Source organism: Danio rerio, chromosome 24 (assembly GCF_052040795.2).
Source record: "Danio rerio strain M-AB ecotype USA chromosome 24, GRCz13ab, whole genome shotgun sequence".
NCBI lineage: Eukaryota > Metazoa > Chordata > Actinopteri > Cypriniformes > Danionidae > Danio > Danio rerio.
In genome coordinates, this window is record NC_141044.1 from 23,914,699 (window position 1) to 23,931,636 (window position 16,938).

At 43.5% G+C, this 16,938-nt stretch overlaps 2 protein-coding genes across 8 annotated transcripts in view; both read right to left on the bottom strand.

Moving 5' to 3' along the window:
* Nucleotides 1-16,938, bottom strand: part of vipr1b (vasoactive intestinal peptide receptor 1b) — a 738,286-nt gene that overhangs the window by 158,190 nt on the left and 563,158 nt on the right. The gene's annotated exons all lie outside the window — the stretch shown is intronic.
* On the bottom strand, nt 726-16,502 carry LOC141380671 (uncharacterized). Of its 3 annotated transcripts, none has more exons than XM_087309537.1 (2): nt 16,419-16,453; nt 726-3,555 (listed from the first exon to the last, which is right to left on the bottom strand). In XM_087309537.1, the coding sequence occupies exon 2, from the start codon at nt 2,941-2,943 to the stop codon at nt 2,173-2,175; it is 771 nt and encodes a 256-aa protein (XP_087165663.1). In that variant the 5' UTR covers nt 2,944-3,555; nt 16,419-16,453; the 3' UTR covers nt 726-2,172. The 3 variants fall into 3 exon arrangements, 1 of the variants encoding a protein (XP_087165663.1); XR_015524935.1 differs by lacking the exon at nt 726-3,555 and adding an exon at nt 12,630-12,883 and having other exon boundaries at nt 16,419-16,502; XR_015524934.1 differs by lacking the exon at nt 726-3,555 and adding an exon at nt 12,630-12,892 and having other exon boundaries at nt 16,419-16,470.

Here is a 16,938-nt window from a genome sequence, read left to right on the forward strand (position 1 = left end):
TGTAATTAAATGTTTATCGTGGTTCAAGTTCAACAATACTGAATTTACACTGTATTTAAATAGTGATGGTCCAGGATCAACATTACTGAATTTACTCTGTATTTAAATGATGATGGTCCAGGATCAACATTACTGAATGTGCACTGTATTTTAATGATGATTGTGCAGGATCAACATTACAGATTTTACACAGTATTTATATGATGATGGTCCAGGATCAACAGGCACGTGCAACATAGAGCTCAACCTGTGCAGTGCACATGCCCTTTTTATTCTTGAATAGAAAGTGCCCTTCCAAAGTGATCTGAAGTGCCCTAGCGACACCCCAACCACTCCAACCAAGTGGTTCGGTAGACATATTTTAACTGGCACTACTGACTCACTAAGAGGTGGCAAATTAATCGTGAAGCCAGTGAAATTCAATTCAATTCAGCTTTATTTGTATAGCGCTTTTACAATGTAGATTGTGTCAAATCAGCTTTACATAAATGGTCATAGTAACTGGATCAGGGTAGTTCAGTTTTTAGTGTTTAAGTTCAGTTCAGTTTAGCTCAGTTCAGGGTGGTTTGAAGTCATTATTGAGAGTCCAAACACTGTAGAGCAAATTCATAGATGAGTAGCTTTTTAGATCCTGAACCATGCAAGCCAGTGGTGACAGCAGAGAGGGAAAAAAAACTTCACCAATAGGAGAGTGAACAAAAAAAAAAATCTTGAGAGAACCAGACTCAGTTTGACACGACCATTTTAATTTCTCCGCTGGCCAAAAGTCTTGTGCAGAGCTGCAGTCTCAGCAGTGGAGGCTGGAAGCTGGCCTCAGCGAAGACTCGTCTGTCCCTGGAGCGTCACTGGAATGAGTCTCATGCTCTCCACTCCCCATGACCAACAGCGCAGCAGCAGCTCAGGATACGGCCTGGTCCCGGATATGGACACCTTGTGATCATCTCGTCACTGGTCTAGGGTCCAATCAGTGACTCTGCATAATCTGAGGACCTCGGGATGAGAATCCCAAGGTGGAAATGGAGAATAAAGAGAATAATTAGCGTAGCTGCTGTTCATAGTTAATATAAACAAGATGTAGAAACTTGTGTGGAAACCCACTAAGTGATGCATTGAGTGTATGCTTTACTAAACAGGTCTTTAATCTAGTTTTGAACTGAGAGAGTGTGTCTGAGCCTCGGACATTATCTGGAAGACTATTCCAGAGTTTAGGAGCCATTAAGGAGAAGGCTCTACCTCCCTTACTCGACTTTGCTATTCTAGGAACTACCAGAAGCCCTGAGTTTTGAGATCTTAAAGAGCGAGCTGGATTGTAGCGAGACAGAAGGTTGGTTAGATAAACAGGAGCTAGATTATTTAGAGCTTTATAGGTGAGAAGTAATATTTTAAATTCAATACGAAACTTAACAGGCAGCCAGTGTAAGGAGGATAAAATTGGGACATTGAAACATTGCAACATGTTGGTACAAAGTCTTTGCTGGTAAGTAAGGGAACTGTAATGTTCCACAATTGAAGTTTAGCATGGCTGATGTCTAGCAAAGCATGATTTTTCAACAGAAAGTCCCAGCCTAAAAGCACAGTCTGTGTGCTTTCCCTTAGCACATGAAAAACATGCGGCCATGACTCATTTTCCAGCTGAAATGTGACCGTAATAGTGCCCAGTGTATTTAGCATTTGTCCATTCACGGCGTGGGCCGACACATAGTCTTTTCTCAGTGGGCGAATACGAAGTGTGGGAATTGACATACCAAAATCTGAACTCATAAGCGACACACTGGAGCCAGAGTCCACTAACATTTGCACCTCCACACCTTCAATCACTCCTTTCACGTATGACATTAACAGTTTCTGGCCAGTATTTTCAACATTCGACACAAAGTTACAGTCATCAACATTATCAATATGAAGGCCTCTCATTGTTATAGCTGGTGTTTGGACCGCAACATCAGCTACATGTCGTTTCCCGACTGGCTGCGGTGCTCCACTCTGCCAGGTGACAGAAAACGTACTCCTCGTTTCCTTGAATCCTCCTCATATCCTCTGCGAAAAGCTGGGCTGGGGCTGTGTCTTATATGAGACAAAGCAGGAGAGGAAGAGTTTTTATAGATACGAACATCCAAACCTGACGTGCGCTCCTCACAGTGCTGGAATATTGTTCTCTCAGGTGACCGGCCTCTACGAGAGCCAGTAAAGAAACGTGACTGGCATCCTCGTCCCCCCACAAACACACTTGCACTTTACATCAGATTGAACACCACGTTCATTCCATTCGTCCACTGGCCTAGTGCACATTGCGGCTTTTAATTTTCGATTCTCATCGCCCAAACGCCCTAAATCCGTTTTCAGATCTCTCATTTCCTCTGTCAACTGTTCCATAGCTCTGTATAATTCTCCATTATCAGTGACAGAATACACAGCAGCCACAACTCCTCCATCAGCAGCATTTCCAGCAGCATTAAAAGTCATGTAATCAGTTTTTATTGCATCCCTAGCATTTTCACACTGACCTGTTATTATCACAGCCTCCTCCAAATCTGTGGCTCCTTGTTCATGGCACTTAGTTCTGAGCACAGGATCCAAGGCAGCGAGAAAACGGCGAAATTTTTCCTCTCTCTGAACCCTGTCGCCATATTCAGGAAAAGCCTCGTCCACCAGCCTGCTAATCTCTGCAGCATACACTTCCAAACTTTCCCGCGGGCCGCGAGGGCAGGCTGATAGGCTAGCTCTGAAGCGATCCATGAAATGCCGCTGCCCGAAAGCCTCCTTTAGTCTCTTTTTAGTCGCTGTATAATCAGCCTGCACAGTCTGAGGAAGGCTGTCCCACAATAGAAAGGCCGCGCTGCTCAGCCGCGTCTGCAAAATTCGCGCCAGTTCATAATTATATGATGTAATGCCATCCCCTTCAGTGAGCGCTCTGACGATGACCTCAAACTGCCAGGCCAACATAGAAAGCTCTGCTTTTCATCACCGGAGAACGGCGGGGGTAACTCAATTCTCACCTGTGTTATTCTTGTCACGGCCCCGTCCCGGATAAAAGTCATCCTCTTTTTTACCCCACATGACGGCCGGGTCCACTTTGAACTCGCGCGAGATAACTTAGCTATGAACTTTTTCAAACTAAACTAATTAAACACCCGTCGTAACACTGCTGCTACCAATGTAACCGAGCGTTTGCACAGGGTCCACCTAAACACTGAAACATACAAAACAACAAACAGGGGGCGACTGAACTCTTCCAAACTCTCATTTATTCTGAACAGTTTTCTCTCACACTTCTCAGTACCTACAGTTCCTGTGCGCATAAACCCAGCTACGGCAAACTCTTAGGGGCAAAACGCATTGCACACACTTACATACTAAACTTCAGAAATGTACACATCACAGAATCAAATAAAGTCTGTTACAGTATCTGTATTTAATGCTGTCACCATGCTGCTGTCGTGTCCATGCATTGTTTTTGTCACAGGAGCAACAGCAAGGATGAGGAGAGCCGGCTCAATCTGGCTAATGGCAGCAGGACTACAGACCCTGGGGAGCGAAAGGTACAAACACAAACACCTGCAGCGCGGATTATATTTATTTCTAAAAGGCTTGCAGTAGGATTATGTATTAAATGCATTTACAAAGTCGAAAGCAAAGGAGGTTTTTGCAATAATTTTAGTTAGTTTCAGTTAGTTTTGTATGTGCACAATACAGTTTCAGTTAGTTCTAGTTTTTTGAAAAACTTTCATTTTAATTTTTATTTCAGTTAACGAAAATTATTTTAAATTTTAGTTTTAGTTTTTTTGTTCATTTTAGTTAACTATAATAACCTTGTTTCCATCCACCGCGTTCTGATGAGCAGAGATTCCAGCCACGTAAACCTGCAGTGTGGAGGGTGACAGCCTACGCTCCAGCTTATCCTGAAGGAGGGATAACACAATGCTAATCTGGCAAGTTCGGGGGTCTTCTCGGGGAGAAGCGCACTACTCAGAGAATAGACTGCACTTCAGGGCGTAGGCATGCCTCGTAGAGGGTGCTCTAGCCTGAGTGATGGTGTTAAGTACCGCAGCCGATAAGTCACCTAAGTCTTTCGCGCTCTGTCTTTGGACCACATGTGGAGGGTCCAGAGATCTGGGTATGGTTGCCAGATAGTGCCCTGTCCCTGAGAGAGGAGGTCCTCTTTTAGGGGAATGCGCAAAAGAAGGGCCACCACGAGGAGTGTGAGCTCCTCTGAAACCCGGGTCATTTTGGGCCAGAGGGGCGCAACGAACAAGACCTGCTCCTCGTCCTCCCTGACTTTGCACAAAGTTTGTGCGATTAGGCTCACTGGGGAAAATGCATACTTGCGCATGCCCGATGGCCAGCTGTGAGCCAGTGCATTCGTCTTTCGAATGCAAACCGTAGAAAAAAGAGGTGGCGTGGAAGAATAGAGACGTGAAAATGTGCGTCCTTCAGGTCTATGGCTGCAAACCAATCCTGTGGACAGACGTTCTGAAGCAAGCGTTTCTGCGTGAGCATCCCTCTTGAAAAGGACACCCGTGAACTTGGGAGGGCGAATAGCGAACTGAAACGCATAGCTGAGTCTAACTGTCCGTATGAGCCACCGCGATGTGCTGAGCAGCGCTAACCAGGCCAGCAGAGCGCGCGCTAATGGCACCATCGGAGCGATCGCTGCCATGCCAGCAGAGGGGCAGCTCAAGATGGGAGTGCTTATCCCAGGAAGCAGTGCGTCCCAAGGAAGAGCTGAAAATAAGAGAATTTCTCTTACCTTCCTCCCGGAGTGTAAGAAAGAAGTCCATTCTGCTGCACTCCGAGGGCCTGAGGCGAAGGGTCCCGGCACTGCAAGCTGTAAGGCGGTGCGTCCCAGACTGGCAGTGCTCGGGTTTGCGCATCCGGAGAGAGAGGAAACTGCTCTTTTGGAAATTTGGCTGCCACTGGCCCTGAGGTCTATTTGGTGGTTATGAGAGCATAATCGGTTGCCATGCGGAGCTCATGCAGCAAGCCCAAGAGAGAACCTCCCTTCTGCATTTCGGCCAGCTTCTCGGCTTGGTAGCGTTGATAGGTGGTCATAGCGTGCAGAGCAGAGGCAGCCGGGCCCGCAGCAGTGTAGGCTCTGGCCATAAGAGACTCAAATAACCTGCACACCTTGGAAGGGAGTTACGGCTAGCACGTTCCACCTGGGGAATTGCCTTATATCCCCTGGCTGCTCCGTCATCGAGGGAGGTGAGAGCGGAAGCGCACGAGGACCGGGCAGAAAAAGGTGCCCTCCATCTTTGTGTACCTCCAGGAAGAAGGGAACGGGGGATCTAGAAGGCTTCACCTTTTTCTTCACCCCCACGTAGCACCCGTCTAAGCAGTCCGGCTGCGGTTCTGGTAGACATGCCATCTCCAGCCCCATGGCCAAAGCAGCCCGGGATAACACTGCTAACATGTCCGATTCTGGATCCGTAACCATTAAGACAATCCCGGAGGGTGGCAGGGGGTCCGAGTCTTCCTCGGAGCATGTCAACCCGCCCTCCGATGGAGCGCTTGACATCACTTCCCCTATGTCATCTTATGAAAGCGCAGTCAGCCCGGAGGATGGACCAGCGCTCACACTCAAAGCAGAAACAGAGCCCAGTGACAAGGAGCGAGGGGTCCGCAGTGCCCAAAGGCAACAGATTAGCCCCCACTGTAACCCTCAGGCCTGCCCGAGTGCTAACCGCGTGGCAGGGAGCAGAAGGGGTGACTTGCCCAAATAAAAGAGCTCACCGCGACCTCAGTTGCGCAACAGTCAAGCCATCCCAATGCAGGCAAGAACTGTCCGCAAGAACCACATCAACGTGTTGAACCCCAAGCATGTGACACAATACTCGTGCCTGTCATCCGGGGCGACAAAACCACCGCATCTAGAAACGCACGTCAAAACGACATCTTTAAAAAGACGCGCTGCACGACCATGTGCTCTCTTAGGGAATTCTGCTCTTTGTAGAAAATGCTCCTTTAGATCACCAGCGAAATGCCAACTCATCAGTCCCGTCTCTGAGTGTGTTGCATTTGTTGCCCCCTTGAACAATGAATAGGACAGCCTTTTGATTTTCTGTAGATTTATTTGCCCCTGTCTTTTTTTCTCTTTTTTTCTTGGACGATTCGGGACTGAACAACAACGATTCATTTACAAGAACGGTTCACTTACAGACTAAATCACTTATCTGACTCTTCTTCTCTTATGAACACACAATGTCTCTTTTCTCACAGTGCCCTCAACGGTGCACACATGCATCCGTGTACGCTGTCCTCTCATTTATAAACATTTATAATCCTTTTGAGGCCATTTGAGCTGTTGACAGTCGTATATGTGTACCACACTGCTAAAAACACTATTAGGACACCTATATTTCACTAAAAAGTGTAAATTGGTTGTTTTTGCGTTATTTTAAGCAAATTCGTACTTCTGGTTTGAAACTAATTTTTGAAGCTGCGTCACGGTCATGACATAATAGCGTTGTATTCCAGCGTGCAGACTGGACGTCTGTGCCAGAGTGTGTCTTATTACGTCTTACAGTGTGATGCATTAATGCATGAGTAAGGCTTGGTTCAAACCAATCAGCGCGCTCTATTGTGCAACTTCATTAATATTCATTAGTGTCACCGTGTTTACACGACAGAAACGCTACGTTGTGTTGGAAAAACAAGCGTGAAGTGTTTCTTTTATAGTCTGCTGCGATAAGTTTTGTTTTCATTTTCTCTCTGTGAGAGCTCATCTGGAGTCACATGTGGATTAACAGTGTACGCGACGCTCGACAACAATAACTTACGTGTCTAAGGAGGATTATTGTTTACCTGAGAGCTGTTCTCATCTGAAAACGCTGAGATCCGGATTCGCTTGTAGTCTTCTCTTCATAAAGACGCGGCTCTAGTTGCTGGTGATTGTCCTGTCTCTACAGATTTGGTAAGTGAGCGACCAGTGCTCTTTGTTTATTCTGTTTGTTCGTATCGAACTAAGTTAACTATTGCACCGAGTGTAAACATGTTAGAACCACAACCAAACTTTAACCTCGTGTAGGGTTTTTACCGCATTTTGTGACCGGAATAACACACGCGGCTTTCTGATGCTACCTGCCGAGAGCATCTAAGTTTTCGGGAAATGCGGAGGTTTTTTTTCTCTCATTCGCCGTGCGGTATCAAACATTGCATGAAAAGAACATGCTTAGAGCAGTTCCTCGTATCAAATATCTTGTTTGTCGCGAGGGGCATGAATGAATTCCCTGAATCAAAGAGCCAAACTGCAGTTAAAGTCCAACATTTAATAATTTGGCAAATAATTCGACTACAGATGTCCATGTAGGTTAAACACCATCACTTTCTCCTGTGTGTGTATTTTGACTCCGAAACTCACGCGTGCCCAAATAGACACTCCCACACCCTCCCACTTTAATTCCTCCGACACTCCCCCCTAAACAGAGCTGGACACGCCCACTTTTCTGACTTTTTCCAAAGTAGAGGTGTGAAAACACCCTGCTGAAACGAGGGGGTTTCATGGCCCTTTAACTGATTACCAAAAACAGAATTTTTTAAAATGGTAACTAATTTTATCTGAGTGAAGGATACAGGTTCAGAGGATTGGTGTTCAGTTGAAGTGCACAACCAGCTTCTGCATCCAGGTTTGCACTGAGATTACTCAGCCTCACTGGTCTGAGTAATGGTTCGCCCAAGGTGTCATATGTTTAAATGCTCCTTGGATACCTGGTTCTTGCAGAAGTACTCTGCTGTTCCACAGCTGGTTCACCATCTTCCTGCTCACTACCTCCAACAGATCCCTCTTCTCGTGCTCTCTTAAGATCTTCAGACACTTCCACATCAGATTCATCAAGATGCCTCTCCAAAGCAGGTATATTTGTTGGTTCATGCATGTCTCTATTAGCATCTACTTCCTTTACAGGACTTTGGTTTCTCTCTCATTCTAGGATGGAATTCGACTGCATATGGATTGAGGTAAGTGCATGTTCTCTGATTTGGAGTCCACAAGTCATACTCCTCGCCACTTGAGCTGCTGGTGTCCTCCTGGTTAGCCTTTTGTTGTAGCTGTGTTTCCCGTTTTGACCTATATCTCTGAGGTCCTTTTCTCTCCATCAGGTTGCTATCTACTGTGTGTTTATCGATCAGGTAAGGGTAGGGCAGAAGAAGGTTCCTGTGCAACATTCTTTCCTTTCCAATTCCATCCAGAGCCTCTATTACATACACAGGGTCATCCACTCCTCTCTTTTCCTTCACCACATACGTTTGCTTTTCCCAGTAAGCTCGCAGTTTTCCTCGGCCACCTCTTTCCGACAGGTACCTGACTAGAACATGATCACCAGGCTCCAACATAGAACTCCAACATAGAACCATGCCTTCCGGTTGTCCGGTTTCTCTGCCCCTTTGCAGCAGCTTTTTTCATGTTCCTCATTGTAATTTCATATGCTTTACGTATGGAAATTTTCCATCTTTTAGCATAGTCAGCAAGAGTCTTAGCAGTCTTGCTCTGCTTTGTGGCGAAAATCTGATCAATTGGGAGAACTGGTTCTCGACCGAAAAGATAAACAAATGGGGAAAATCCGGTTGACTTATGCACAGAATAATTATAAGCATGGACAACTTTGTTGAGATGTTCTGCCCAATTCGACTTCTCTTTCTCAGCTAGTGTACTTAACATCCCCAACAATGTCCTGTTGAACCTTTCTACTGGGTTTGCTTGAGGATGGTATAGGGAGTTGTTCGTGAATGTCTGATCCCAAAGTAACTCTGCAGTTTTTCAAACAAACTGTTCTTGAACTCCCTTCCCTGGTCATGGTGGATTTTTGCCGGAAAACCACAACGTATGAATACTTCATCAAAGATTTTGCGGGCTGCTCTTTTACTGGATTTGTTTTTGGTGGCATTTGCCTGGGCAAACTTTGAAAAGTGGTCTATGATCACAGGATATACTCGGCCCCTCCTCTACTTTTCTCTAGGTGTAGGTAGTCAATAGAGACCATCCTGAATGGAGCTGTTGTTTCATTGCTCTGAATTGGTGTTCTCGTGATTCGGTTTGGCCTCTTTTGTCTGAGACATTGACATACTCTCATGACGTGATGTTCCATCTCTTCTCTCATTTTAGGCCAGAAAAAAAGTGCACAAGCTGCCGCCACCATACGATCAGTGCCGAGGTGAGCCATATCCTCATGTAAATACTTGTAAACCATACTTTTCAAGCTCTCTGAAATCACTAATTGAGTTCTGGTCACAATTTTCCTTTGTATGATGCCCTTCTCATTAATTTGAAGGCGGTGCCACTCCTTCAGCAGTCGTCTCACCTCTTCTGGTTCCTTTAGTTTATCTTTGTGTTTCAGGTAGAGTTGTTTCTGTTTCAGTTCGAGTACTCGGCTGACAACTGGGTCACTCTTCTGGGCACTTGTGATATCCTGCGGTGTTAGTTGTTGTCCAATCAAAGCTATGCCCTTCAGATCTGCTGGTAAGACATCTATAGTGCATGAAATTGCAGATATCCAGTCCAGTTCTCCCCGACGTACTTTCAGGGCTTTACTGACTGATCCCAGAACTTTGGGCTCACATACTTGGGTACAATCTCTGATTGTAGCTTCAATAGGCATTGGTCTCCGTGACAGGAAATCAGCATCCCGGTTTGCTGTTCCAGGTCGGTATTTTAGGGTAAACCGATAGTCTGCCAACTCTGATAGCCATCACTGACCTGTCGCATTCAGTTTAGCCGTTTTCATGACATACGTTAGTGGGTTGTTATCACTGTAAAGGGTGAACTGTGGCGCATGAAACAGGTAATCCCGGAAACGCTCTGTAATTGCCCACTTTAGACCCAGGAATTCCAGCTTTCCAGAGTGCAGCTTATAATTCCTTTCAGTGGGGGTCAGTGTCCGAGACCCGTAACCCACTACCCTAAGCTTGCCTTCTTGCCGTTGGTAGAGCACTGCTCCTAGCCCTTCCTCAGAGGCATCCACATGAAGGACTAATGGATTTTCAAAGTCTGGGTAGGCCATAATAGGTGGGCTCGACAGCACAGCAATGAGTTTCTCCAGTGCTTCCCGATGTATCCCTGTCCTATCTACTGGTTGTGATGGAGGTGCTTGCGAGGGAAAACTGCCTCTCTTTCCGGCTATTTTCTTTTTTTTCACTTCACTTTTTTTCAATAGTTCATATAAAGTATGATGACAATGTATGAATGATAATATCCCAGGAATCCCATGAGTTTTCTCACCTCTCTTACAGTGCTGGGTCTTTCCCTTTTCAATGCCTGCACAGCCTCAATTTCCTTTGGGTTCATGCTGTAGCCCTGTTTAGAGATGACACGACCAACATAGCATACCTCTCGCTTGAAAAAGTCACACTTTGTTGGTCTGAGCTTGATACCTTGATACTAAGATGTGGATTTTTGGATACAACCCTGACTAAGCAAAGTCTGTATGTGAGTCTTTACCTCTTGATACAGAGGTCTTGGGATAGCGTTGTATGTTTTCCGGACTGGGATATCATCTTTCAAATGAATGTCCATCTTTAGGCCTTGTATACAGCCAGTGTCCCAGACATCTTTGGCAAACACCCCAGCATTTTCTCTTAGCAGCTGTCTGACACGTTCTTTTTGGTCTCCTGATAAGTGGCTGAGATCTACAGAAGGGTCCCACTCTTCACCCTTCGGAAATACATCTCTGTCATTTAGTGTCTGTGGCGATAGGGATTCAGCTGAGGGCAGTGATTTTACTTCCATATGGTGTATAGCATCCACTGCATGGAGCCACCCCAGGACTGTCCGTCCAGGGAGAATCACATCCTCATCTGTGGTGTTTTCAACTATCACTGTGAGACTGTCACCATCCTCCAGAGGCCCCTGAATGACCTGTTTGTTGATCCTTATCCCTGTGGGCCAGCGCAGTTCTGGATTGGGTTCTAACATTACTTGTGCCCCCAAGTCACCTGTCGTGTTCCCTCTTCTACAATTGACATTCACCCTCTCATGTCTAGGAAGGACCATGGGTTTTTGTCCCAGTCTTACTCGATGGCAGTCACTGCTATTCCTGCGTTTCTTGAGGAGTGATAGTACTGCTTTCGCTTTTCTGGGGGTAAGCTCTAGAGATGAGCTCAATGTGCTGACACGAAAACTAGAAGGAACCTGCTGGGTAGTGTTGGTTTGGACCACTTCTTCAATTACGTTAAAAGCAATAATTGGTTTCTTGCAATAAAACGTTGTTTTTTTATCTCCAGCCTCAGTGTCTACAGACAGACAAAACTTTACCTCCATTCAGCCCTCATATGGAATATTTGTCCCGTTGGCTGCTGTCAGACTAAGGCCCTGTTTACACTAGTGCGTTTTAGTTTCTGAACTGCTCTCCGTCCACACCAAAATGCTGAAAACGCACATCACGTGACCACACAAAAACTCTCGGGCAAGCGCTGCAGCATTTCTACCCAGATGAGAGCTGTTGTCTATATCTAACGACATACTCCCCGACTTTGGTCTTTTGAATCGATTACTTGTTCACAGGTAACGTGTTTTGGCTGAGCGCAAAGATAAGTAAATAATTAATTTAACCACGTACATTCTATATATTGACGGATCGCTTGCCTTTATTTCCTATATTGTATAAACTTTTTGTGCGTTATACTTTTATAATGGCTATTATTAATTATTAAGATGGCTATTATTAAGATTATTGTTGAGAAAGTGAAACAACGTAGCTAGGATGATGTGAATAAGGTTATAAAGTACACTGTTCCCTTTGAAGATTTACCGGACATGTCCTCGAGGGTCTGTTTTCACTTGCGAAGTCCAAACTTACAGGGAGAGTATGCGAGACTGAACTGTGTGTGTAAGCTACTTAATATTGAGAAAAAGCCCCAATCAGATGCGAATGTCTTCAGCCCCGCCTTCGTTTTCAGATGTCTCCGTTTTCCCCATCCACACTAAGACGGAGCACCAGCGTTTTAGAATGAAAATGGCCTCTACAGCGTTTTCTAAACACTCCGTTTTCGGCGCTTGAAAACTCCGGCGTAGTGTGGATGGATGGCGTAACCGTAGCAAAACTTGTGCGTTTTAAAACGAAAACGCATTAGTGTAAACGGGGCCTAAGTTCACCATCCTGAAGCAGCTCTTCAACTGGTCTCACCACTGCATCAGGTAGGTGTCTCTCCTTCCACTCTGAGCTCAATACTGACACTTGTGACCCTGTGTCCCAGAGCACTGATGTATTAACACCATCTAGTGCACACTGAACCAGGCACCTGCGCCCCACTAGACTGGCTGCTTTCTCTTGTTTGGCTTACCATGGCCCTCCAGGTGAGTGAGTTCCGGACAAACCTGCCATTTTGTCTGAGGTGACCTCAATCTTACTGCATGTTGCATTGTTTACTGTGCGTCTTCTACAACCTGCTGCCTAGTGCTCACTACTGCCACATTTATAACAATGTTCACACCTCCCTTCAGGGTTGGTTTGCTCACACTGGGTACATCGTTTTCTGATTCGGCTTGTAAAGGTGAAGATTGTCTGCGGTTAAATCTCTGATTGTCACCTCTGACCATTTGCGGTCGTGATATCTGCGCAAGACTGGCTACTTGAGTAGTTAAGTTCTGAATTGCTTCACAGATCACTTAGTCCCTCGCATCTAATTTCTCCATCCGGCTGTTGGGTTTTGGGGTCTTTACTTTTTTTAAGTTTATACTATTATCCTGATCAACATGTTTCTGTTCCCCCTCAAAGACGATGGCAACTTTAACAGTCTTGGGCCGTGTGTTTGAAAATTTAGATTTTCTTTCAAGCTCCAGACTATACGACATATTCATTCTCTCCAGCAGCACTTCATCTTCCATCAGTGGGTTTCCAAGGTAGGGTTTTAAGTCTGCACGTATGCTGTCATCATGAAGGCCTGTCAGGACTATCTGCAAGAACTGATTTTGGATTAGTTCATGGTTGTATCTTAACCCAGTTTTTACATTTTCAGATGCAGCCAGAATCCTCTGTCTGAGATCCATTACACGAACAAGAAACTGAATTGGTGTTTCTTTGGGGTCTTGCACTGCACATGTAAGGGAATGATACAGCTCTGTCACATCCTTTTCTATGAAGTGTGCTCTAAGAATTTGTTTTAACGCAGGCAGTGTTAGATCAGTTCTACTCTCCAGGTAACTTCGCAAACTGACCCCTGGAATAATGGCGTGAATGACTGCCTCAATGATTTCTGCTTCCTCATAACCCCTGTTCTGGGCTTTGTGAATCTGTCCAAGCTGGCAAAATTTAATTTTAATTTTACTTTTAGTTCTTTTTTAAACACTGGATGTAAAATTTGAACATTTTCTCCTGATACGGGCCGTTTTTGGATTTTTCTGTTTGTTTTAACATGCTCTGATTCTGTTGTTGTTATTCTCACTTGTTTTTCTGTTCACTTTCAGCCTCAGGGTGGTGCTCTAGGACTTTTCGGCTTAGAGTGACCTCGTCACTTGTTTCACGTTCAGTGCTGGATGAGTTGTCTGTTTCCTCCACACCATCATTTTTCAAGCAATCGATTTTCTCTTTTGTGTCTAACAGTATAGACAATCCCTCATCTTCAAGTGACACTATCTCATCTTCTTCCAAATACTGTACAGTGCGTCTCCTTAATGTGCGGGGCGTGTGCATCTCTTCCTCCCTCTCACTAAGCTTTAGCATTTCACACATTCTTGTCAGTTGTGAGGCAGATAACTCGAATATTTTACTTTCAATTTCATCCAGTGTAGCTTCCCAAACAGGCAACATTATGACTAGCCTCTGGGGAGTCTCATATAACTCACGTAACCCAGTTTACTTCGGCTGTTTTGCCGTCCTCTTTCAGCGGCTCGCGGCTCTTCTCGCTGCACGCGCGGCTCGCGACTCTCTAGTACAGCAGTCAGAGCTCCGTCCCTCGCGACGATTTCTCTCCCCGAAATTTGTCACAAACCGAGCAGAAACACCAGTTTTATGTTGCCCCCTTGAACACTGAATAGCACAGCCTTTTGATTTTCTGTAGATTTATTTGCCCCGGTCTTTTTTTCTCTTTTTTCTGTGACGATTCGGGACTGAACAACAACAACGATTAATTTACAAGAACAGTTCACTTACAGACTGCATCACTTAACTGACTCTTCTTCTCTTATGAACACACAATGTCTCTTTTCTCACAGCGCCCTCAACGATGCACAAATGCATCCCTGTACGCTGTCCTCTCCAACTTATTCAGATTTATATATAAACCACAAATAAAATACAGGCATTAAAAATAAAATAAAACATTTATAATCCTTTTGAGGCCATTACACATTCATTCATGAGTAAGGCTTGGTTCAAACTAATCAGCGCGCTCCATTGTGTATGCGCTGCAACTTCATTAATATGTATGCTAGCTTTCTTTGACTGTACCTGAAACAGTGTTCAGATGGCAGAGAGACAACACACGTCATACCATATTTTTACTCAAGAGCATTTCTCATCAATGGTGAGATCCGGATTTGCTGCTCAACTCCTTTAAGAAAAGACGCAGCTCCAGTATGTGGTGATTGTCCTGTCTACAGATTTGTTAAGTGTGTGCAATCATCACCCTTTCTTTGTTCATTTAGATGCAAAGTTATAGTTTGTATGGTCAGCAGTACTCTTTCAATGTTTAAAGACAGACCTTAGTCAAAATGATTTTTTTAAGTTACTTAGTTTAAAGTACGTTAATATCACTACAATATTGAAAGACCTGCTGTAAATGCTGCTCTCTGTGTGTAAACACATGAACACTGTAGGCAAACTTTTGCCGACCGTCATGTTGAATTTTCGTCGCATTTTGTGACATAATAGTCTACACACACAGCTTTTTGACCTACTGAGTCCATCTGATTTACAGATAAATGCAGAGGCTTTTTTTCTCTTATACGATGTGCGGTATCAAACATTTCACCGTCATTAAACACTGTCTTTCTCCTCTGAGTGTGTGTTAGTTTTTACTCGGTTCGCAGCGCGTGCCCAAATGGCAACTCCCATTTTTATCCAAACCCTGCCCATTTTCCTTCCCCCAACACTCCCACCCAAACAGACACTCTCACTTTCCTGACTTTTTCTAAACTGGGTGTGAAAACATCCTGCTGAAACGGGGGGTTTCATGGCCCTTTAACTGATTACCAAAAACAGAATTTTTTAAAATGGTAACTAATTTTATCTGAGTGAAGGATACAGGTTCAGAGGATTGGTGTTCAGTTGAAGGATTTTTTAAAGGAAATAATGTGGTTGAGAGTGACGTCGCGACTCATAACATAAATATACATATGTATTTATGTATATACATAAATATATTACGTATATATAACTCATATACATAAATATAAATATATTTTGTATAAATATTTTGGTTATATCTAAACAACGAAACTAGGTTTGTTTTAATGGCACAAACCAGCACAAATCGAGCACAAATAAATGAAATCAGTTTTGATGCAATTTAGAGGAAATAGGGTGAAGAATGGCTTCTAAAACATTTAACTTATATCTAAACAAGGAAAACAGATACATTGTTTGTTTTAACGGCCCAAATTGTGCACAAACGGCCTGTGCTGATTTGAAGTAATCAGAGCAACATGTGGTGGGATGTGACGTCACAGTCAAAAAAAATAATGCTTAATATATCAGACCCCAAACCAGCACAAACGTTCGTTTTGCGGCACAAATCAGCACAAACCTAGCACAAATGAAAGGCATACTTTTGGGGAATATTTGTTTTTATGAGAGGTCTTTTGGACGCCATATCTATCATTTTGTTTTGACAAATGTAGTACAAAAAGTACAAAAGCAAGGCATGTCAATGTGCTGTAATTGTTTAGTGAGGAAAATCAAAAATAGAGAAGAAATTTGGGGTGGGATGAGATGTACTTCTTTGTGACTTAACATGCTAAATGAAATTTTACTTTTACTAGTACTAATTCATACTATTTCAGTTGTCTTCAGAACCGTGAAATGTGTTTGTTTAAAGCATGTTGATAAGGAAAAATAGGTAACACTTTACTAAGGTTCATTAGTTAAGGCATTTCACAAACACATACAACACATGTACTGCAACACATGTAAGTCCATGCTTGTTGACATTAGTTAATGCATCGTGAGTTAACATGAACTATTAACAATGAACAACTGTATTTTCATTAACTAATGTTAACTAACATGAACAAATACTGTAGTAAATGTATTTTTTATTGTTTGTTCATGCTAGTAAATGCATTAATTAACATTAACTAATGAACTTTATTGTATAGTGTGACCGAAAAATATCTTTAATGTATTAATGGAGATATTTTGGCACTGTCACTTACCTGTTATAAAATGAAGTTGGGTTTAGGGGGGCATGGGCACAAAACTTGAACCAGTTGAACCAAAATATCCCCTTGTATATAACCTAAAATCAAACTTTTAGAAAAAATCTTCACATACCGCCAATATCCAGCAACGGTCAGACACTTACTGCTGCTTCTCTTCGTCATCCGACGCTTTTAGAACACATTCTTTTTTTAGAATGCCACACATATGGTAACCACAGCAACGCCACGGCGCCGACGCCATATTTAAAAGCTCCAGTGCGAGATTTGCGTGAAGCACTGTAGAATATCACAATAATTCTGTGAAGGATTTGGGTTCCTGTACCGCTATCTTTTGAGTATATAAATAAAAGCAACTTTGATTCTCAATTTGGCTGACTTTTGTATGTTAATATTCCATTTTTCGAGCATTTATATGTCTTATTTTTCAGGCATATAGTAAATGAGTGTATAATCTCTAAAAATTCTGTTTAAACATCGCTGAGTAACACTAAAAGATTTTATCATGCTGTTATATTTTAATTATATAGGCTATTGCTGTTGTTTTATCAAATTTTTGTATGTACAAAACATGTATTTTGACTCTTATTATTCAGCAATGTGTAACTGCATATTTTTTTATTATTAAATAAGAT